Genomic DNA, 23,090 nt, shown 5'->3' with positions numbered 1-23,090 from the left:
CAAACAATGAACAAATCTGTTAAAACTTGGTACACTTAATCATTGGACCATTTTAAATGGTTGCACCCAATTGCATGCAAATATTCCACAGTGGGGTGCTATAGCATCCCAATAGCTGTTTCTCATTGAACTGTTTCTTCTGATTAAGTTGACATTTTTTAAATCTTTTTTTTTTTTTTTTTCTTTCTTTTGTTTTCTTTTTTCTCTTCTCCTTTAACAAATCAGTAACACTGGCTCCCAGGACAAGAAGATTGTGTCTGGGCTATTCATTGATTTATTTTAGTTTATTAAATTTATATTATATTTTTTTCTATAATTGTTTGTTGGACAAGTAGGCTCAGTAGTTTACAGACTACTTGCTTTAGAATTTCATAAAACACAAACTTTTTTTCCCTTTTTTTTTTTTTTTTGCCATGCATGTTTAATAAAAATGCGCTTTACAATTAAGGTGGCACCATACGTGTCAGCTTTTTACTACATGAATTAATTTGCTGGCATGCATAGCATGGCCTTTTGAGAATCAGGACCATGCAGTTATGTTGGGAAAAACTCACAAAGCTGAGCAATATAAATTGCAGCACTAAGCTGTCATATAGCACCTATGCTAGCACAACCTTGCGTAAAAAAAAATAAAGATGCTAGCCAGACTCTTGAAAAGAAACCTTCACAGCTCGTAGCCAAACACTGGCTAATGACTTACTAACTTTTTTTGTGAAGGTGCTAAGGCACTTTCTTGCCTGATGGGGTAGGTAATGATTTTAAGATTTCTGCATTCCTGGTCTTGTGGTTTTATTTTGAGGGGGGAAAAAAAAACATGGCTATCATTGGCCATGGCTAGCTTTTAACATATTTTCATGAAAATTGTTCAGAGAAAAGTAGTCATGGCAGCAGAAAAGTCTGATGATTTTTGGTTCTGGATGAGGTCTGGCATTTTGATTTGTATGACTTCGTGCAGTTGAGTTCATGGTGGCCAAAATTGAAACTTGTTTTGTCGTGTTGAAAGAGTTGTCTGCTGAGACTGGTGAACACACATCAATAGGTGGTGCTGTGGCAGTCATTCAGTATTAAGTCTACTTATGTATTAGTGCTTGGACCCCAAAGATTGTTTGTGGGATGTTTTTGTTTTTTTTTCTTTCTTTTTTTTCCTTCCCTCTCCCCCTCATTTGAATAATTTGTATTAAAAATGATTTTCCTACTGTATGAACCCTTCCCTCAACATTTTACATTTTGTGTGTTTACAGGGGCACTGTCTATCGTAACCTTGAAAATGTCTAGACTTGTTTAAAGCATTTGAAGCATGTTCCATACTTGTGTCAAACAGTAGTGAGAGCAGTGCAGACATGGTGAGAGGCTGGTGGTGAGAAGCCGAGGGTGGAAAAAGAAATAAACAAAGAACAAGCTAGAGAGAGAGAGAGAGAGAGAGAGAGAGAGAGAGAGAGAGAGAGAGAGAGAGTGTGTGTGAGATCAGTGGGAGTGGACAGGGGAGGAGTGCGCTCACTGGCTCTTTGGAAGCCGAGTACTAGAGCAAGTGTGTAAAGTTTGCTCAAACTTTTCCTTTGGTAAACTCTTCTGTCGAAGTATAACTACGTGTCTGACCAGTGACTTTTTGCCCAGGTAGGAAATTACTCTCAAAGAAGGTACTGAATTTGTTTGCGATTTTGTTTGCTGGTTGAAATGAGTGTGTGTGTAAAATGTGAAACGGATTTTCAACCAGAGTACAAGTCTGAGTGTGTTTGGAGGGGGTGTGTCAGTTGTGTGTGTGTGTGTGTGTGTGTGTGTGTGTGTGTGTGTCTCTCTCTACTGCAGAAGCCAAAAAAATAACACTTGTACACCTAGGCTCCCTCTACAGTTTATTATTGCATATTTAATATTTGATTTTAGCATTTGACCCTGTCAGGCCTGTGTAAATTTGCATTCAAATAGTGTTTACCATTCGCCTTTTAGAGTTTTATCGTGGTAAAGGATGTTTGGTTACAGATATTTATCTACTTAAGGGATCTGCAATGCAAGACAAATAAAACGAATGCCAAGAGCTTTCAAATGTCGAATTTTCTTAAGACTGGGACTTTCTACTATGTAGTGGAGGCATTACGGTTCCTGCTCGTCCGTGCGTCTGTCACATTAGCACGATTATTCAACCAGTTGCTCTTGAGATGTTTGTTTTTTTGTTTGTAGAATTAATATGGAATTATCATTTGTAACCAGCAGGTGAACTGGTTAGAAAAGTGTTACGGTCACAGCAAGGTCAAATATCTGAAATGGGTTTTCTTCAACAGCCCCCTTTTAGTCTGAGGGGTCTTTTGAGGCATACAGTACTGGAAACGGTCATAACAAGAAGGATTAGACTTGGTGATGTCATTAGACTTGGTGGCATGCTTTGTTTAAATATAAATAAATTCATAATCAGAATATAAATCTGTTCAGACTCTGGCGCTAGTAAAAAGTATTAACATTAAGGATTAAAGGTAACTGTTATCACCATTCAGCTGTTGGTTGCTCATCACCGAGACCTTTTGTAAGAAAGGAAATTTGTTGCATTTTTGTGTATAAGGTTAGGGATACTGCTATGGTCAGGAAATGGGTTTTCATTTCCTTTGGCATTGTTTAAAAGGCTACTAGCTTTGCCACAGCTGATGAAAAGTTCCCTTTTTTTTTCCTTAAATGTAATTTTATTCCAGTGTAAACAGCTGGCCTGGTGAATCTATTGACTGGCACCTGAATTAATCTAGTTGGTCATGAATGAGCTAATCATTGAGCACCGTGTCTCCCCTGTCCTAACTGCAGCCTTGTGAAGTATTGAGCCTGGAAACTAATCTGATGGGAGTTGGTGCGGGAATGAGTTTGCAGGAATGTTAGTTTGTGCTTGTGGTACGAGGATACAGGTTCAGCCTGAAGCGGTTACAGAAGCGGTATAGCGCGTGCGGGGGACCGTCACGTAGTCCGCGCAGCCCAACCCCCCGCTTCTGGAAAGCCAAAAAGTCTGACGTGTTGTCCGGTGCGCGCAGATTTCACTGAGTGTCTATGTGGAGGAAATCATTCACACTCTCTGAACACTCATGTGACGACGTCTTTACGATACGGCTCTAACGCATACTTAACCAGGCTGGTATATTTATTTCTTCAATTGTGTGGACCCATTTGGCTTTCCATAGCAGATATGCGCACGTGCTCAGTGTACACACGTATATAAGTTCTCGCTGCGAGTCGCGCGCTGAGTGAAAGCTCGAGTGGGTTTTGTCGATGTTTCTGGAAACAGGTATTCGTTTAAATTTTCTTTAATACGTTTATACATTATTTTTTGGTTTTGTTTTTGTGGGTATTCATAAACGAAGCTTGACTAACTTGTCTAAGTCTAGACCCATGTAAGTATTTGTTAGCTGTTAAATCCCTGTTAAAGTAACTGCCATTTAAAGTAAAAAAAAAAAATCTTAAAAAAGGCAAAATTTCTGCTTCTGAAGTCGGTTTCAGACTTGAGGTTTTTTATTTATTTATTTATTTATTTATTTATTTATTTGAAAAAACATGTCTTCATTAGAAGGTTATGTGCGTTTTTGAGGAAGAGAGAGTCTCTGTGGGGAAGTCCTCCACATTTCTGTGCAATGTTTTGGTCTTCCTCTGGTCTGTATTGGAGTCTTGAACTGATTCCAGATCAGGTTCATCTAGCTTAAATCCCCATGTAGAAGAGCGCAGCTGGGCTCCGATCAGAAAAACAGAAACAGTGGAGCTCTCAACAAGGCATATAATTGTGCAGTGTTCTTTGTAAGTGCCTCATGAGGCTTGGGCTCTTGTGGAGTTTTCAGTTTCCCTTTCTTGTAAATCAGAGCTCATCATTAAAGTTGTTTTGATCAAGGCAGAGTTGGTGGTGTGGAGCACCAGGTATTGCCAAGTGCATGTCTTTCTCATGATATACACTCAAACATGCTGACAAGCAGCCAGCAAGCTCAGAATAGATCATACAGTAGAGATAATTGCACAACTTCAACCTTCTACACCTAGTCAGGTATGAGTGGTGTGCATCATTTTAGACCAACTGGTCATTTTCTGACATGGTAAGTCTCAATTCCTGTTCCGTTTAACAAGCGAGTTCATCTCCGAAGCAGACAAGATCCAGATTGACACGCACAGCATTTTTCGGAGCACAAAAGCTTTTATCTGTGGCCTGATGGTGGATACGCAGATCCTCAACATCAAGATGTGATCGGTATTTATTTTATGTGTATGTCACAACGGGGGGAAAAAAGTCTGATCGTACAAATATGCAGATCCAAGTGGAAGCAGTACATCCATTGCTACACTGGATCACACAGGGTCTTGTTCTTGTGTTTAGCAGAGGTACACGGTTCAGGTGACTCGGGCAGATTGTCCACCGTTTTCTCAACGGTGGTTGCTTGCGGTTTCCTTGTACAGTTGCGAGCTGATGACTAGTGAGCAGTCGCCGCACGGTGACGTCATATCTTAGAGTCACGGAATATTATTTAACTTTTTTATTATTATTATATTTTTTTAAACACTCAAATCACTTCTCTCTTTAGAAATCAGAAAATATTTATTTGTAATCTTAACTTTTAATGTTGAAAAATATTTATTATAATGAGAAAATACTGAAACTTTATTTTTTAAAACTATCTCGCAACCCCTTAAACACCCCTTTCCCCCAGGGGTCATGACCCCCAGTTCGAGAACCACTGGTCTAGTGCAGTGTTTCTAGACTAGGACTGTTTCAATGTCCCAGGATTTAGAGCTTAATATTACAGTTGGATTCATGACCTTTTTATACTTTATAATTCATTTACACTGAACATTTCTAAAAATACAAGGTCACCCCCCCAACACAACGCTTGCACATCAGTCTGTTCATTCGTTTGTGGAGATGGCTTGGAGATGTCTGGGTGTCTGTCGCCAGGTCATCTGGATTTACTCATCCCAACCTTGGACTTGAAGAAACAGTAGTTTGTAAATCATATTATACTAAAGGGCTTTTGTTTTAGTCATCCAGATTAGAGTTGTTTGTTTTTACTGTTTTATGCGAGCAAAATCCTCTTCATGAAAAACTCTGCTTGTGTGTGTGTGTGTATTGGCTGTGACTGACTTGTGTTTGCTGTTTCAACAGGAGCCCACATAGAACCACAGGAAGAGAAAGCAGGAGCGCTGGAGAAGCCAGAGTTGAGACCCGCTTAACACATCTGTCGACAACATGGTAGGAGTGTGTTTATGTTTACATGTGTTATGTGTGGGGGTGTTCCAGGAAGACCCACAACCAGTATCTCATGTCCATGGCGAATATGTGCTGAGGGCGATGGTTATTGTTTGGGTTTGCAATGAGCGCGTCTCTGTACGAACATGTTCTTGTGTGTGCGCTTGGGCACACGAGTAGAACGTACATTTATGAGTAAAACACTTGGGGTGTTACTACATTGGAGGCAGATTATTGCTAACATCAAACCAAGTTATGCTGACTGTTCACACTTCTGTCTTAATCTCTGGAAAATGTGACCTTGTCTATGATGCGGTTGGGGTTTTTTGTCTAGTTTCCTTTCCTACTTGTGTGCTCCCATGGGGCCCCGGGGTGGAACAGGTCTCAAGCACCACCTTGCTCATCGTAAGGGGTGACAAACGGGGCGACTTTGTCATAACTTGCAACCCGTGTCTGGGGAGAACGAGAGCCTGGTATTTGAGGAATGTGTATGCTGCGACAGACTCTGATCCAACACAATACTTTGGCTTGAATTCACATAGACTGGAGGTTAGAAGGACCAGGGCCCGTCTTTATTTCCAATTTAATATCCAGTAGAGTTTTTTCGTGTCGGAGTAAGAAACGTGCTATCTGACTTGCATGTATAAGATTCAGGAGTGCCCCAAGGAAGTATACTTTCAGTAACTCTTTAGCATTAATATGAGCTGTATTGTAAGTGTTATGGGGTCTAATATGTTCCGTAGCCTATACGTAGATGTTTTTGTTATAAAGGCAAAAAATATGAATGTAATTGAGATACAAATATGTCAATAAAATGTATGACTGGTCAGTACAAAATGGATTTACATTTTATTAATCAAATAGTGTATGTATGCATTTTTAAAAAAAATTTTTTGTTGTCTTTTTAAGACAATTATTGTAAACAATGCATTTCAATTTAGTCATGAATATAGCCATTGCTGCTGACAATGGCATCAAATTATAACTAAATAAAGTCCTACTTGTGTGCAAAAGGCCTGAAAGCTATAGATATCTGTGTAAACGCATACACTTTTTTTTTTTTTTTTTTTTTTTTTTATTCTCTCGCTTTTTTCAAGTCATGTATTTTTAAGTGAAATGGGTTGTAATTACGGCTGACGCAGCTGTGTGTGTGTGTGTGTGTGTGTGTGTGTGTGTGTGTGGGCCCTTTTGCATAGGGTGCATATGGACACTTGTTTATTGTCATGGTATAAACCAAGATGTGTTCCTTACCTGTCTGTCTCTGAGAGTATTGCACATGAAGTCCAGCTTTGGTTTAAAGAAAACTTGAGCCTGAGCAGGTATGTGTGTCAGTTTTGGAGAAAAGCACGTTTGTTTATCTGTCTTAATTTGAGGTTTTAGGCTTGCACATTCCCCCTTGAAACAGACCTTTACTTACCCGTAGAGTATCTGTATAAAGAGAATGCAGATTTGAATGCTCGGTGTATCATGTGACCTAGGATTAGTTTTTCTCACTTGAATTGCAAGCAAACAAGCATGTAATGTTTTGTGTTCAGAGATCTCTGCCCACTGTCAAAACGCAAGTGAAACTGCAGTGTCTGAGATCATGTGAGATGGCACGTAATGGGGACATTCTGTATATTGAATTCTTCCTTCCTGCCATGTGCTTGAACTAAGCCAGAGTCTGTTTATATGTTTACACACATGGATTAGGAAAGATTAGGAACTCAGATTTCCAATGCAGGACTTCATGAAGACAGGAAGTGATATTTTGGGTATTACAGAAAAACAGCCCAAACATCTCTGGCTATAAGGACTGTGCACTGATTTTCCTGTTCATTTATGATGTACGTCCTTGTGTTTTCCCTCAGATTTTATCATGATTATGACTAGGACATTAGAGGTGCAGTTTGACCCGGCTTTACTTCCAGTAATCGCTCATGATTCTTATTGTTCTTTCTTTTGGATGGATGCGAGGGGCTCATAAAATCAGCCATAGGGTAGGTAGAAGATGTTTAGGAAATTTTAGGAAGTCCGTGTGTGTGTGTGTGTGTGTGTGTGTGTGTGTGTGTGTGTGTGTGTGTGTGTGTGTGTGTGTGTGTGTGTGTGTGTGTGTGTGTGTGTACAATGAGAGGAAAGGCCATCAAGCAACACCTCCCCTTCCTCCTCCCCACCAGTGTGAAAAATTTAGATAACACTCTGTACTTTCATTTTCACTTTCATGATTCGTAATAAATGTGATTATACTTAACTAAAATGCGTAAGATATTTTATCGTCTTTAATAGTGCTAACATTTCAAATTCTTTGCCGGTTTGAAACTAATAACGTCCATGTCTCTGTTCTTGATGAGCGACTTTGTGTGTAATATGACATGGCGCTGCAACCTCTACAGGAGTAAGTGTGTGGTGGAGAATTCAGTTTGGTCCTAAAGGGAAAATAGCTTACTTAAAAATATTCTTTAGTGTATATTGTTATTTATCTTCTGTAGGTAGTTATACTTTAATTATACTTTTATATGATTGTTTTATAGTGCTTTAATTGAACTGTTGTTAAACATTTAAGGTACAAACAAGTATGAACAGGTCAGGTAGAACAGTTATGACATTTTCATCAGTACTAACCTTGTAGTTGTTTTAAAGTCATCGAACAATTAATTATAATCCCTTTTCTAAACAGTACAGCTGTTTACAAAGCTGTTACTAAAACAACCCATTATATTCCTGTAGTTCATGGACTTGACCTATAACACTGAATCTGTACACAGTTTGATGCCCTCTTGTGGTCTTCAGAAAAATCTCTTTTGCTGAATACATTTTACTGCCTAAATTGCAGTCTTAAAAAAAAAAATCATTTGATTTAAAAAAATGTGTTTAAGTATCATTTAGATTCTTTTTTTTTGTATTATGTTTTTTGATTGATTATGTTGATTTAAATAATCAGTTGATGGTAGATTACTTTTGACTGAGTACACACACTTGGAAAGAAGTGTGTGGACCTAAGTGTAGTACCCAAGTACCAGAGCAGCTGCTGGCCAGGGGTTTTATTTTACACTTGTATGAGTAATTACTTTGTTGTTTATAAAGCTGAGTGAGCCGCCAGAACGATCATTAAGCACTTGGCACATTCAATAAACAAAGCAGCCACTGCAGCTCTCCTGCAGATCAGCAGTTACTGCTTTAGTTCTAAGCTCAGATCTAAAATTAAGTTGATACCATGGTACAAGAAGTATCATATGAGGCCTTTCTGTGCTATGAGTGGAAGTTGAGATAGGTCTGTTGACTAGACTTTAGTCCAGGCTTGATGAGTACAGCAACCTTCACTTGATATAAACTTCAGAGGAGCGGAGTATTTTATAATTTAACAGAGGTGGACCAATGAGTAGCTCGGTCACCTGAGACCATAGTTTATAGTTATCTAGTGGGCAAGTAGGCTTAACCAATGAAATAGGGGACATTTTTAATACACACAGACGGTGGAGGATCTGTTCAGAATCAGGTATATGGAAGCACTGATGGAAAACAAGTGGAAAAAAAAAGTCTGCCACTAAGCCGCCATATATCTGTTCAGCTACTACACACAGTCAAGGCGAGGTCAAACCTGACACAAAATGTGAGCCAGACTGAGTATTATCTTTTCTGTGACTATGTTTACATGCACGCCAAATTCTATTTAAGGTCTGTATTCGTGTTGCAGCCATATTCTGAATATGATGTTTATATGCGTACAGGCATCTGAATATTCCTGTATACATGGTGTTTGTAAGTCCGCCTGAGTTTCCATCCCTAAATATCTAGCCTATAGTTAAGCATCTTTCAGTACCCACAATTCCTTGCAGACTGAGCATGCATTTATCTACTTTCAGTGGGTTTTCTCAAGAAGTTTAACATGCAACAAATCTCCAATTAAAACAGGCATATTCCAGGGGTGGGAATCAAAATATCGTCTTAATCAGAATCGGGCAATCAAATTGCAGCATTTACATGATTCAATACTAATTAGAATATCACCAAATTACAATTAATATCACAATATTGATGTGTATATATAAACGTAATCACAGAAAAAAACAAAGCATGGCCAAAATGTAAATGAACAACTTGGTGACGTTTTATCAAACACAATATGCTATATTAGAAACCATAGAACAAAGTAATAATTTATAAACTCATTCGTTTCCCTTTTAAGTACTAAAAAAAAAGCTGAATTACATTTCTAGACTTTTCTTATTATAAAATACCAGGATGAAATACTGGTTAGTGTTTGAGTCTTGATTTGATTTGCATCTTCATCTTAGTTATGCTATTTTTTTTGACAGGTTAGGCTACTGTTTAAAAAAAAAAAATCACTACCAAGATCTAATAGAAGGTTACAGTTGCAGTTTAGTTGGTCTGGCATGGTGAATGCTGATCTGACGAGGCCTTGGCGAGGGCAGCTGTGGCAGTACCGCGTGCCGAAAGAGCAGGACTTTAACCTTAGAATGAAGTTATTGCAGATGAGGGTTTGTCCAGTTGAATAATGTGTCGGGGTAGAGTAGATGGGCCAAGCCAAAATCTGAAAAGCTACTGCGCGTATCCGGAAACTGTAATACATGTGGCTGGTAAAGTGAGACATTTTTTCCATCATTTCCTGAGAGCAGAGACATTACTTGAATGTTACACAAGTTTGCTGAATCTCAGACAGACTCATTAAATGAGTGGAATGCTACATTGTTATGAGGTTGAACGGGTAATTCTGTGATCTTTGGAATTGTTGGCGTATAGTCGATTTTCTGATTTGATGGTATATTTGATATCAGGTCATCATTCTGATTCATTCTCTCTTGAAAGATGCTGCATCAATGCTCAAACCAAAGTTAAATGTAAACTGTTCCAAATACTTCATAATCTTAATTCATTTTATTCACATATTAATTGCTTTACTGTGCTTTTGCCCCAGGTTAGGTCTGATTAATGACTCTCAGAAATGCGAGCTAAACATTTCCACTTCCAGCTGAGATAATTATTGTTAAAGATGCGTTTGGAAAGATTAGTAACATTTTAATAATAAAATCAAGATTAGGTCTCTAACGTTATGTAGATTGGGTTTGACATTTTGAATAATTTCCCTGCCCCTGCACCTAGGATATAGTGTACCTGTAAAATGATTGACAAAAGGCCCATGTGATCACAAATAAGCACTCCGGACTGAAACGTAGTTTTCCAAGAGGGTTTTCTCAGCTTTTTAGTGCACTTGTGCTGAGGTCATGGCTTAAACCAATATATTCTTAAAATCATTTTCTAAACATCTAGCAGTTTATTTGTACAAGTAAGATTTTAATTTTTATTTTATTTTATTTTTTTTTTAAATCGACTATTGCACCTTTTAACTGGCAGCCTCATGGAATTCAAGTAACTATGAAAGTTTTTATGAAAATTGTTAATTTTTGAAATCGGGGTGAATTGTTGATCTTGGTTACAAAGGGGCTTTCCATGGAATTCTGCTCATTTAATTGCATTTAAATTCTGGCTTCTCAGACATTTTCATGTCATGTTTTTTATGCACAGCACGTGATTTCTGGTGCCATTTTTCCAGACTGGAGCTGGTGCGCAGGATTATGGGAAAAGTATGCGGCTGTGCTGGAGGATTCTTGAATGTTATGCAGATATTTGGACTGGATACCTTCCTGTATAATCTGTATTCAAGCTTTAATACTGTACGATTCTTTTGCTTTCCTGCCTTTTTTTTCCCCTCCCCATTCTCAGTAGGGTTGTTTTCATCCAAACATTTTCTAAATCTTAAGCAAACTTTTTTTGAAACTTTGGGCAAAGAAAATATGAATCCAAGTGATGTGAAGAAAAGCAGCATGATGTAATCAGAAGAGGAGCACACAGCCCACCCTCCATTACGTCATCTCGTTTTTCCAAACATTTGTTGCTGTCTTATTATTATTTTATAACGTTATGTCTGCCACGCCAACTTCTTCCCTTCGGCCAATGGCACTTTGTGCTCCAGACGCTGCTACAAACATGTTTCTGATTTGTAATCTCGACATTCTTACTTGATTAAGATGTTGTTTTGCACCAAGGAATGAAGAAATGTTAAACCGGCTCAAGAATGAGCTGAGCACTCTGGCCCTAAGCTGATGGGCTTTCTCACCCAGTCATCAGTGCTGGAGTAACCCAGCCATATTTGATGTTTCAAAGGTTTGGGCCTCCAGTTTGGGGGGCATGGGTGTGATGGTCAGCTGTCCACAAACGTTAGTCCATATAGTTTATAACAGAAATATTTAAATAAACATTCGATTATTCATAGAGGAGAACCAGTAAAGCAACAAAAAGGTTTTGTTTTGCATCAAATTATTGTGACGATAAACAAAAATTCCAAATAATTTTTTACCGGTGTTCTGTCTTATAAGGCGATTAATCAGTTGTCCATTAAAAGTTTTTTGGGGCTTTATTCCCCCCCCCCCCCCCCCTTTTTTTTTTTTTTTTTTTTTTTTTTTTTCCCTCCCCAGCCCTAGTTATGATGCATTTCGTGTCTGGTGTTGTTGAGCTGTCTCGTCTCTTCTGCCATGTGAAGAAACATGTTCGTGTTGAGTGGAGTAGAATTCAGGGTGTCCTCCTTTCCTAAAATAACCTCAAACAGGGGGCCATATCAGGAGTAGCTCAGTGACTGTGTGTGAGAGAGCGTAAGAACCATAATGTTCCCCCACTCACACGTCTGATCATTCACTATTCATGATTTAGTAGTGATGCACTGAACTGAAAATTCCTGACTGAGACCAAAATTCAGGACACACTTGGCTGAAAAAAATGATTTAATGTGCCTGTAATTGCATTGTAATGAAGCTCAGTATGCTATTATTATCCTCGGAAATCCAGCATCCTCAACAACAGGGAGAACAGTCGCTCGTCCAAATCAATGAAGTCTTTTTGAATCATTTAAATGTTTGTTGTTGTTTGTTTTGTATTTTGTGTTAAACTTTTGCACTTTGGTATATCACTTGCCCACCCCCCCACAAATCTTTGCAGTAGATGGTGTTGGTATGCTAGCAGGAACTTTTTGCTTCTGCTGCACACAAAGGAACATTTTTGTTGAAGTGTTGAAATAAAATTTAAATGAATTACTAGTGTTCATGTTTTTTTACTTTTTAATTTGTAATAAAGTTTCCTATATAAATTCCTGTTCCTGCCGTCCGTCCGAAATCACGTAGTGTGACTGTACCTGCTGCACGGCCATTGATGCAGTACATCCTGCTCAGTATATATGTGAAGTATGAATACATACATACTACGTACTACAGCTGCCATGTTGGCTATTTTTATTAATTAATTCTTTTCTTGTTTAAACCTTCCACAAGTTAACAGTTAACTCCGGTGTTGTTAAACAAGTACAGTTTAACCACAAGGAACAACATTTAATATCTACAGCACTTGCACTTAAAAAGAGCCGATGCTCTGCCTTCCTCCATTTTTTGATTCCGACTGCTCTTGCGCTCCATGCCAGGTGCCTCATGGGATAGCGCAGTGTCCATTGGTTCCCTACTGCAGAATCTCGGCGGAGGCAGTAGGTCATCCGGGTATGTCTCGTTTACGGATATTTATACGGAGAATTCGGACATATTACTTCTTTTGGCGTACTGCTTTTCAAGTACTGTACTACTTTATAGTAAGGTAGTACGGATATTTGGATGCAGCTCTTGTTTCCCTATACCTTGTACATTCTCTGTTATTGTGTTAACACATGATGTTACAATGACAACCCTAACTAATCAGCAAATTGCCAGTCGTGTGTGTGTGTGTGTGTGTGTGTGTGTGTGTGTGTGTGTGTGTGTGTGTGTGTCTCCCATTCTGTAACAATCAGGGAGGAGCTAGAATTCAATAAGAAGAAAACGGGCATTTTGGCACTAAAACTAAAGCCAGATATCTAAATGTGTTTTTTTTTTTTTTTTTTTTTTTTTTTTTTTTTTTTTTTTTTTAAAGACCAATTCGCACTAAATTAGATTTTAAATGCCATCTTCTGCTCGTGAGGTAAACTGCAGCCGAACAGTGAAATTTGTCTGTCTAGAGTTTTTTTTTCGTCCAGTTCTCATTTACATTACATTTAAATTTATTCATTTAGCAGATGCTTTTATCCGAAGCGACTTACAAATGTGGAAATACAAGCAAAGCGATATATCGAGTAGAGAACTATACACGTAGTGCTACCGTACAAGATCTTTTAACTGAGTTCTAGAAGAAGCAAAGTGCGCAGAGTATACATATGGATCAGTTTGGAACTGGCACTCGATCAAGATCTCACTGAAGCGTGACTCACGGATATCGTGAATCGTGACTTTACGGATATCTGAGATGGAGACTCCAGCTGATTTTACAAAGATGCACAGTGGTGTGTGTGTATGAGAGCGAGAGAGAGTGCGAGTATTACGTCACTGCAGAGGATGACTGCTGCGACACAGGTAAAGTACACCAGGTCACGATCAGCACGGACAGATGCTTAGACATTTGGCTGGTACAGCGTGTCCCCAGAGAGGAACGTGAGTAACAGCGCATTCTAGTGCCGTAAACGCTGCAGACTACTTGTGCGTGAGGGAGAGAATTAAATAGGGGGGGGCCTTTGGAGATTGCTGTGTCATTGGTGCACTCTACATGCTCACTGGCGCCCTCTTTCACTTCCGCTCTCTCTCATCCTGCTTTCCCTTTGTTTCTCTACCTCCCTCGACTGTCGTGACTGTATGCCGTATTGCCCTTCCTCCTCCTTCAGCCATGCAGCACGAAGGAGAGTGCATCTCTCCTCCACTACTGTGTGTGTGTGTGTGTGTGTGTGTGTGTGTAAAAGGTAATTATGAAAGAGGACGATTAGTGGTCATTGTTGGAAGTGAGCATCACACATTTCAGTTCAGATAAGGATTGTCCTCAAGATAAGGCTGCGTGCGTGTGTGTGTACACATGCTGCCTGCTGTTGCTGAGGTAGCAGACTAGAGCAGATGAAATCTCGGTGAAGGGTGAAGGTGGGGGGGGCCGAGGGAGGAGCAGGAGAGATGCACGTGAGTGAAGAGGATGAGTTGGGGGTGGAGCTTAGCATCAGGCAATACCCTGTTTCCTTTCGCTTGCTGCCTCTCTGTCGCTCTCCATCTTCAGTCCACCTGCCGCCGCTTCTCTCCTCTTCCGCGCTCATCCTGCTGTCATCCTTTGCCACAGAAATTGTGCGTTGTCATATTTTCAAGCATAAGGGTCAACAGGATTAAGACGTGTTTTTTTTTTTTTTTAGTTTTTTTTTTTTTTTTGCTCTTTTAATGGCATCTCTCCTCCTGCTCTCCTGACCAGCTGTGTGTGTGTGTGTGTGTGTGTGTGTGTGTGTGTGTGTGTGTGGAGAAGGCAAAGGGTGGCTGGGGTGTGTCTGCACCGCGTATGTATGAGAGAGCGAGGAGAAAGGCTCCAGAGCAGCCGGAGGAGGAAGGATGGTTTTTCCGATAGCGCTGCTCCTGCGAGTGTGTGTCTCTGGGGCGACCGAGCCCTGCACCCTCTCGCCATGAGCCGGGTCAGCCGTGTCTCCTGCTCCATGCTCAACTGCTTCGTAAGTGCTGTGGGTGTGTGTGTGTGTGTGTGTGTGTGTGTGTGTGGTGAACACTAATAAAGATGGCGCGCCACGTGAGCTCACCGTGCTAACTGGAGTAACTGAGCATCCTGTGCCGAGAGGGACAGAACACACACACACACACACACACACACACACACACACACACACACACACACACACACACACACACTCAATTTAAACAATAATCAAATCTAAACAATCGGAACTGTGTGTGTGTGTGTGTGTGTGTGTAAGCAGCAGTGAGCGGTGTTGTCTGAGGGACATGGACATGCTCTGTGCTTTAGTCTACAAACATTAATGTGAAGTTACAGAAAGAGGAAAGTTCTGAGATTTCTTTTGTCTTTTTAGTAAATGGCACAAAATTCTCCATCATATTCCATCATATTCCATCCTCTAAACCCTGCCAAAATAACCCAACTCTGTCATTCTGTCTTTCCTTCATTCATTCTCTTTTTGTTTTGTTCTTTCTTTCTTTCTTTCTTTCTTTCTTTCTTTTTCTTTCTTTCTTTTTCTTTTCTTTGCCTCTTTCCTTCTGTCTGTCTCTCCTCTTCTGTCTGTCTCTGTTTTTCTGTCTTCTGTCATTTAATTCATTTCCATAAGCTTTAAGGACATGACTATGCTCTTACAGTATTTACAGTCTTTCTGTCTCTTTCTCAATTTCTCTCTTCCTTTCTCTCTCCATCTCCGTCCCTGTCTTTATTTCTCTTTCTAATTATATCTCTTTCTGTCTCTGTTTCCACTTTTCTGTCTGTTTCTCTCTCTCTCTCTCTCTCTCTCTCTCTCTCTCTATCTCTCTCTCTCTCTCCTTTTCTCTGTCTCTATTTTCTCATTTTTCTTTCTTTCTTTGGTGCATTGACTGATTCTAACTCCTTTAGTCATACTCTTATCATCCCCCCTCCCCTTTTTTTTTCAATTATATATATATATATATATATATATATATATATATATATATATATATATATATATATTTTTTTTTTTTACTTTTATTTTTTTGTGTCGTACCTGGGCCCTCAGCCCTGTTCCAGCACATCATCCAATTATTAGTTTCTGCCCTTTCACTCTATCTACTAAGATCCTCCCTTTTTTCTTTTTCTTTTTTCTTTTTTTTTGTTACCATTCTAGTTCAGTCCTCAATCATGTCTGCGCATCACTCTGTCCCTGTCCGTGTCTGTAAACCTCATAACCCCGTGCTCATGTTTTTCTGGAGGGTGAACTGATGAGTTGGGGCTGGTAGCTGGAGGAGAAAGTAGCTCTTAGATCCAAGCAGTGGCTCAGTTCAGCATCTTCAGGTGACCTCTTGATCTCTGGACACCGCTCCATGGCCTGTACGCTCACTCTGATTGGCTGATGGGGTCTCGAGGGTTTGGAAGGAGGGTTGAGAAGTGAAGGTGAGCGGAGATGAGAGTAAAACCGCAGACGCAGAGAGCGAGAGCAGGATGAAATGAAGATTTTAACTTGATGTGTGTTGATTTTAAATTGATCTGAATGAAATGATTAATACTTGGAAGATACTTGGAAACGTTGCCATGTCGGTAGAAAGATTGAAATAAATGTAGAGAATAATGAGTTACACGGCTGACTTTTGGAAACATGCCTGAAATTTGTGATCTCTTGGTTAGAACGCTGAGACATGTAGAAGTTTTGTCGAGCGAGGTGTGTGTTTATTGCGGTCTCTTAGGAGACTCGGATGAGACAGCCGAGTTTCGATTTATGCATGCGCGGTATTTTAATCCAGTTTGTGTCTGTGGATGGTTTGTGATGGATTTCTGAAGTGCATTTGAACATGATCCAGATCAGAACAGCAATCAGATTTCATGAACAGGGGGGAAAAAACGTATAAAAAAAGTATAACCTTGGTGAAGTGCAAAAATCAAAATGAGCTTTCTCTTTCACACTCTCTTATTTACTTAGTGTACACACACACACATGCTTTTATGTAATGATGTGAGATGTTTGCTTCCGGAGTTCTTCACTGAAGCTGTGAGATGTAAAAATTTGTGTTGCTCTTACTTTATGTCTGATTTTGTGATTGTTTCTTTTCTTTCTTACGTTCTGTCTGTGGTTCTTTTTGTTTTGCTCTTTCTTTCTGTGATTCTTTGTGATTGTGCTTTTCTGTCTTGCTTCTTTATCACCCCCCCCCCATCCCCCCCCCCCCCCCCCCCCCACAATGCATGTGTGTGTCCATTTATGGCAGTAGTGTGGTGTTGAGGGTGGTGGCCTTGGCCCCTGTGTTGTCTCTGTAGCTCCAGGTTGCTGAGATGGAGACGTGTTGCTGTTTTTAGATGATCAGTAATGAGTGTTGGACTCAGAGGGAGCACTAAATGGCTCTCTTTCCATCTCTGATGCTCTTACACTGTTCAGCTAAACCAATCAGACCAGCAACACAAGGTGTGTGTGTGTGTGTGTGTGTGTGTCTGTGTGTGTGCGTGCGCGTGTGGCTTCCTTATCAAATATCTGCTTACTTTCACATGCATAATTATGAGCTGTGTATGTGTTATAACTCCTACGGCGGCTCATGAGCTGGCACGGTGTCCAGAGCTGCCCGGTGAGTGGGAAGCACTGAACTGAGCCAGCATATGGGACTCGGTGACGCTGACGTGCATGTCAGCTGGTTTTGTTAAACTGGATTTTGTCTTAATCTTGAAAAAGTTTTGACATTTACCCAAAGGGCTTCTTCATCAGTTCTCCTTGACACAGGGAAGTTCTGGTGTATTTGAACACCGAGTGTGATTCACGCCACTTATGTTACGAGAGTGATATGACCTTGCCGAGCAGAGGTGTGAATTCATGTGGAACTGCCGAGGCAAAGATGTTGCAAGGCGACAATAAAGGCGTTTGTTTGTTTGTTTGTTTGTTTGTTTGTTTAAAATCCAGCCCAAATCAGAAATGCCAGAATTCACTCTGCTCCCTCCACACACATTCACACCAAGAGGAAATTTTAAATGGTAAATGGTCTGCACTTGTGCAGTGCCTTTTAACCTTAGCAGTTCTACAAAGTGCTTGCTTTACACGGTTTCTCATTCGCCATGCGAGGTGCTAGCCTGCCATCAGGAAATCCAGAGTCATCGAATTGCCTATCTGCCTGTTTGTGTGTGAGCACCTGGTGGAAACCCACACAGGCTCTGAGAGAACATGTGAAGCTCTGCACAGACAGGAACCTGAGCTCCGGATCAAATCTAGGACCCTGAAGCTTTAAGGTGGCAACACGACACACTACCTGAGATCTTAAGTGTTCGATATATTTTCTGTTCCTGTGTGTGGTTTAGCATGTTGCAACAAGAAGCAGTGCTGCCAGCCCCTGTCATTCGTTCTTCAGCAGGAACCTGGAGCCTTTTGTAAACCATTTCCACTGCCTGCTGCGCCACATGTCAAGTACCACAGTTCCAGTTTTCTGGTGCTTTCTAGAGGTAGTTTTACATTGACCCAGACTCCCTGCTTTACTTGTTTATTCAAGTTGCCAGATTATAGCATCTTGTCTGCTGTTTACAGGGCGTGGCAACGCATTCCGAGAAAATGCTGTCTGCCCTCTTCCTCATGCATGACCTCACAGATGCCCATGATTGGTTTGTGTCGCTGTGATTGACATGGGAGAGAGAGACATCATCCCTGTCATGCTCGATTTTGCTTCCTTGGCTCCTGCCACGGACGGCTGTGGCATCATTTTTATTTTATTCGTTAATTAATTAATTTATTTATTGTAAAGTATAAGTATATTTACTGACTTTCAAATTTTACAGAAAGGTTTACCCAAAGGTTGTGGCATCGCTGAGCATCATTGTCCGAATGATCAGGCGAACACTATTCTTTTGCACCCCTGAAGATTGTGTTTTGTAAAAAAAAAAAAAAAGTGCTTTCCAGTCCCGAGTGGCGCAACAGAAAAGCGCCTGGAGATGATCAGTTCCAATCCTGACTGTGACCTAGCCAGGAGTCCAAAACCGTAAATTGGCTCTGTTCTCTGGTTGGGACGGATGGTGTTACTCTCCCTGCCCTGTCGATCACCGCAGCACTAGCCAATCGTGGCCTTCTGTGGGCTCATGAATATGCAAGGTGGTGGATAGCACTTTCTTCCGAGTGTGTCACTGTCCGTCCAAGTCTTCCTGGGAAGTTCGTATTTTCGAGTTGGGAAGTCGTATTTATGATGTCAGGTTGTTGGTGCGTGAGTGCTTTCAAGATTGAGTTGATTTTTAATTAAATTCTTGTAAAATTGGTGTTGGTATTGTGTAACTTCCCAGCTGTGTATATGTAAACCAGTTACATGTGAAAACCCTTTTATCAGTCTGTGTAATTTTATTTTATTTACTTATTCATTTTGCTTTACATAAAAATCAATGTGTGTGTCTTCAATCTAGCAGTAGCCAAATTTCACTGTCTGGCTGTGGAGGTAAAGGTCTTTTAATTGCATTTGCACTGCAGTCTACTTTAACAGTAGACTCTATCCTTTAAAACAAAGGTGCCATTGTATCCTTGTGCACAATCGCGCGATCAATAACATCTTCATGAACGTATTTGGGTCAGAAGCCAAGCTGATGCCTTCTGACGATCCTCTAAAAAGAGCACACTCTCGTTGTTTCTCATTCAAAGGTTAATGGAAGTTTAACATAGAGAAGCACGGAACCACAGCACAAACCTGTGAAGACCGGGGTTTCCTGTTTTGTCATGGTGGGAATGGATCCAGAAATGTGATGAGCAATGCTGTGATTGACTCGAACACTTTGAGTCAAGGGCATTGCGAGTTGTTCAGTTGATTAGGACAGATCAATAAATCCGCGACGGTCATCAGGAACACGGCGTCTTTTACAAGTCCAGCGATCCAGTATGTTCGTTCCTTCTCCAGCTCAGGCAGGATGTCGGTGCGCTCTCATCCATGTCCCCTGTTCTTAAAGATCTGCTCTGTGAAATTAATTAGCACTCAAAGTAAAGGAGAGATGACAAGGCGTGAATAAACACCAGTTTGCTATGATGGTTATGTCTCTGTTCTTTCTCTCTCACACATCTCTCACACACATTTAATTCTCACTGCTCTGATTAAAAGGGCTTTTCCTTGGAAAGCTAGAACGTGTGGATGAACATGATCTGCAGTTATGAATGTAGATTTCTGTTTGCTCATTTTGTTGCAGTGGTGTCCAGATATCTGACTGTTATTCTAGTCTGAGAGTCTAAGTATTGTCATGTTAATCATGATAAGTAATTATGAATTTTTTTTTTTTTTTTGGATCTTGGTTCTAAGTACAGAGCATCTGGACTATGATGCGGCAAGATAATGTAGTGTGGTATTGTACAATATCATTTTGTGTGTGTGTGTGTGTGTGTGTGTTTGAGTGTGAGAAATGGGCTGACAGTGATGTCCTAATCCATAAAAGGTAATCTAATCCAGAGCAAAGCCCCTGATCAGATTAGGTTCCTCAGTCAGGTCCACGTGGAAGCGCTTTGTTTATAGAGAAGGAAGCGACAGCAGACTGGAGGATGTGTGAGGAGACCGAGACGAGTGTGAATTCCAGTTTTGAAAGAGAAAGGGTCCAGGAAAACATGGGCTGTTGCCATGGAAACAAGATGTGTGTGTGTGTGTGTGTGTGTGCGCGCATGTCTGGTGTTCTGAACACTCATTACATTTCATTTATTCATCCTTTATCACCTCAGTCATTCATTTTCTCTATTTTAATCTGGCATGCTCGCTCGCGTGCTCTCTCTCTCTCTCTCTCTCTCTCTCTCTCTCAATAGTAATATGTGATAGTGGACATGTCTCTTTGTTGTAGGATGATTTTTAAAGGAGCTGTTTTGGGTTTTAACGAATTAAACCAGTAGTTTTCTTGATGCACGCTCTTTATATATTCACCCAAGAGCCATGTAAAGTATGCAAAAAATCTTACATACTGTGGTGCACTATACTGTATGCCTGTAGTGCAATATACTGTATGCCTGTGGTGCACTGCGCTGTAGTCCACTATACTGTATGCCTGTAGTCCACTATACTGTATGCCTGTGGTGCACTGCGCTGTAGTGCACTGCACTCTATGCCTGTAGTGCACTATACTGTAGGCCTGTAGTGCACTGCACTGTAGTGCAATATACTGTATGCCTGTAGTGCACTACACTGTAGGCCTGTAGTGCAATATACTGTAGTGCACTATACTGTATGCCTGTAGTGCACTGCACTGTAGTCCACTATACTGTAGGCCTGTAGTGCTATATACTGTAGGCCTGTAGTCCACTGCACTGTAGTCCACTATACTGTAGGCCTGTAGTGCAATATACTGTAGGCCTGTAGTGCACTGCGCTGTAGTGCACTGCGCTGTAGTGCACTATACTGTAGGCCTGTAGTGCTATATACTGTAGGCCTGTAGTCCACTGCGCTGTAGTGCACTATACTGTATGCCTGTAGTGCAATATACTGTATGCCTGTAGTGCACTGCACTGTAGTCCACTATACTGTATGCCTGTAGTGCACTATACTGTATGCCTGTAGTGCAATATACTGTATGCCTGTAGTGCAATATACTGTATGCCTGTAGTGCACCGCACTCTATGCCTGTGGTGCACTGCACTGTAGCCCTGTGGTGCACTGCACTGTAGCCCTGTGGTGCACCGCACTGTAGGCCTGTGGTGCACTGCAGTGTAGTGCACTATATGCCCAGTAGAACAGCATTTTAGCTTCAGCCTTCGTCACATTAACAGTGTTGAAAATGAAAGTCTTGTTAGACTTGGCCAGGTTTCAGTTGCATTCAGGGATGGAGACAGAGACTGTTTTCCATTGGCAATCGGCAGCAAAGTAAAAGAACTATGTGCGTCTGTACCATCTGGAAGTAAAACACACTGAGCAGTAGGTCCTTTCTTGAAGATAGGACCTACCCGAGGGAACAGCTCTTTCAGGAACAGCAAAGGGAGGATGGAGAGGAGGAGAGTGACTGTGCAAAACAGCGTGTCCTCCATCTTTGTGTCGTCAGACCAGTGTCTCCTCGGGAGTGGATGGAAAGAATAGAGGAGAGAGAGTCAAACTGTGTGCAGAGAGATTTAAGGAGGAGAAACGTTTCAGTCTCTGAAGTGTAGAACTCTTCATTTCTGGTAGTTGATAGGTGCTGATTAAACAGCGAGGAGTTATGGCTTCTGGCTAAAGCTATTAAGTGCTCATTCATGTCTCTCTAGTGAAAACTGAAAATGTTTTAACAGGATTTGATGAATCATACTGATTTTATTTTAATTAACCAAAAAGTGAACATTAGGCAAGAAAACGGCACCTAATCAGAACGTTGTTTAAATCCGGTGCAGTACATCGTTAAAATAAGGTTTCCTTCCAAGTTTGCAGCCTGTTTTCACACGCACACTTTCTTTCACACGTTCGACAGAGGAAAACCTGTGAAACGTTCAGCATGTGGAAAAAACAGCCTGCGAAGTATAAGAAGAAAACGAACACGTGTCTTATTTCTGTCTCGGCTCTGTTTGTGCGGTAGAAAATCCCGTTAAAGCCAAGTTCAGTTAGGGGGTGTGTGTGTGTGTGTGTGTGTGTGTGTGTGTGTGTGTGTGTGTCATTGGAATTCAGGAATTCCGATTCAGTAAATAGTTAGTTTGGATGCAGGTTTGAGAGCTTCCTGTCTGTGAAATAATGAATTAATGTGTGTAGTTTTGATCATGACAGCTGATGCAGCACTTTCAGTACAGCTGTGAGAATATGCTTGTAGTGTGGAAGTGACTATTCATTACACTCGGTGTTCTGAGGCAAGTCTCACATCGTGTGTACTTGGAGTCTATCATCAAGTAGGGTCTAGAAGGGCATCACAGTCCTGAGCTGATTATAGAGGGGGAAAAAAATAAAAATTCTTAAAGGAAAACGCCGTGCTGAAACGCATTAGATATGTTTATATTGGAATATTTGTGATGCCCTCAGCGGTTCTGGTGGTTGCTGCTGTATTTTCGGTATTCCTGTGAGAAAGTATGGTGACATCACAGAGGGTCGTTGTTTGAACACCACTGTAACTGTGTTAGCAATTGTTTTTTGGGGGGTTTTTTGTGGGGGGTTTAGGAGCGAACTTCTTCTCACTCGCCATTTTCCAGTGGTGTCACATTTTAATGAGAAATCCAACGTAGAAATGGTGGGGACTCCAAACACTGAGCTCCAAAATTGCAGAATTCAGTGCAGCTGTATGCTGCAGGGTTGCGCAGAGACACGGCACGTCTAGTTAGTGACGAACACGATGATGAGCACTATGTTGTTGATGGTATCAAGGTGAGAGTTGAAGCTTTGGAAGCCGATCTGTTTGTGCAGAGTGTACAAATTAGGAGGCAAGAGAGCTGGAAAGACTGAAGGACTAAAGTGCTGCTGCATCACTCTCTTTAGGTAGA

At 40.8% G+C, this 23,090-nt stretch overlaps 1 protein-coding gene across 6 annotated transcripts in view; it reads left to right on the top strand.

The window, feature by feature from the left end:
• The window catches only part of mtmr4 (myotubularin related protein 4), a 71,030-nt gene that overhangs the window by 7,477 nt on the left and 40,463 nt on the right, over positions 1 to 23,090 (top strand). For 2 of the 6 annotated variants that reach the window (XM_017460447.3, XM_047151762.2), the window contains exon 2: positions 5,111 to 5,197. In XM_017460447.3, the coding sequence (XP_017315936.1) occupies positions 5,195 to 5,197 (3 nt within the window). In that variant the 5' untranslated portion in view covers positions 5,111 to 5,194. Of the gene's footprint in view, positions 1 to 1,263; positions 1,615 to 1,641; positions 3,257 to 5,110; positions 5,198 to 14,518; positions 14,730 to 23,090 lie in introns of those variants that run through there. The other 4 variants (XM_017460439.3, XM_017460438.3, XM_047151760.2 and 1 more) reach the window with 3 other exon arrangements.

Source organism: Ictalurus punctatus, chromosome 28, assembly GCF_001660625.3.
Source record: "Ictalurus punctatus breed USDA103 chromosome 28, Coco_2.0, whole genome shotgun sequence".
Classification (NCBI taxonomy): domain Eukaryota; kingdom Metazoa; phylum Chordata; class Actinopteri; order Siluriformes; family Ictaluridae; genus Ictalurus; species Ictalurus punctatus.
Note: the sequence above shows the minus strand (reverse complement) of the source record. Positions and strands in the feature narration are given on the sequence as shown.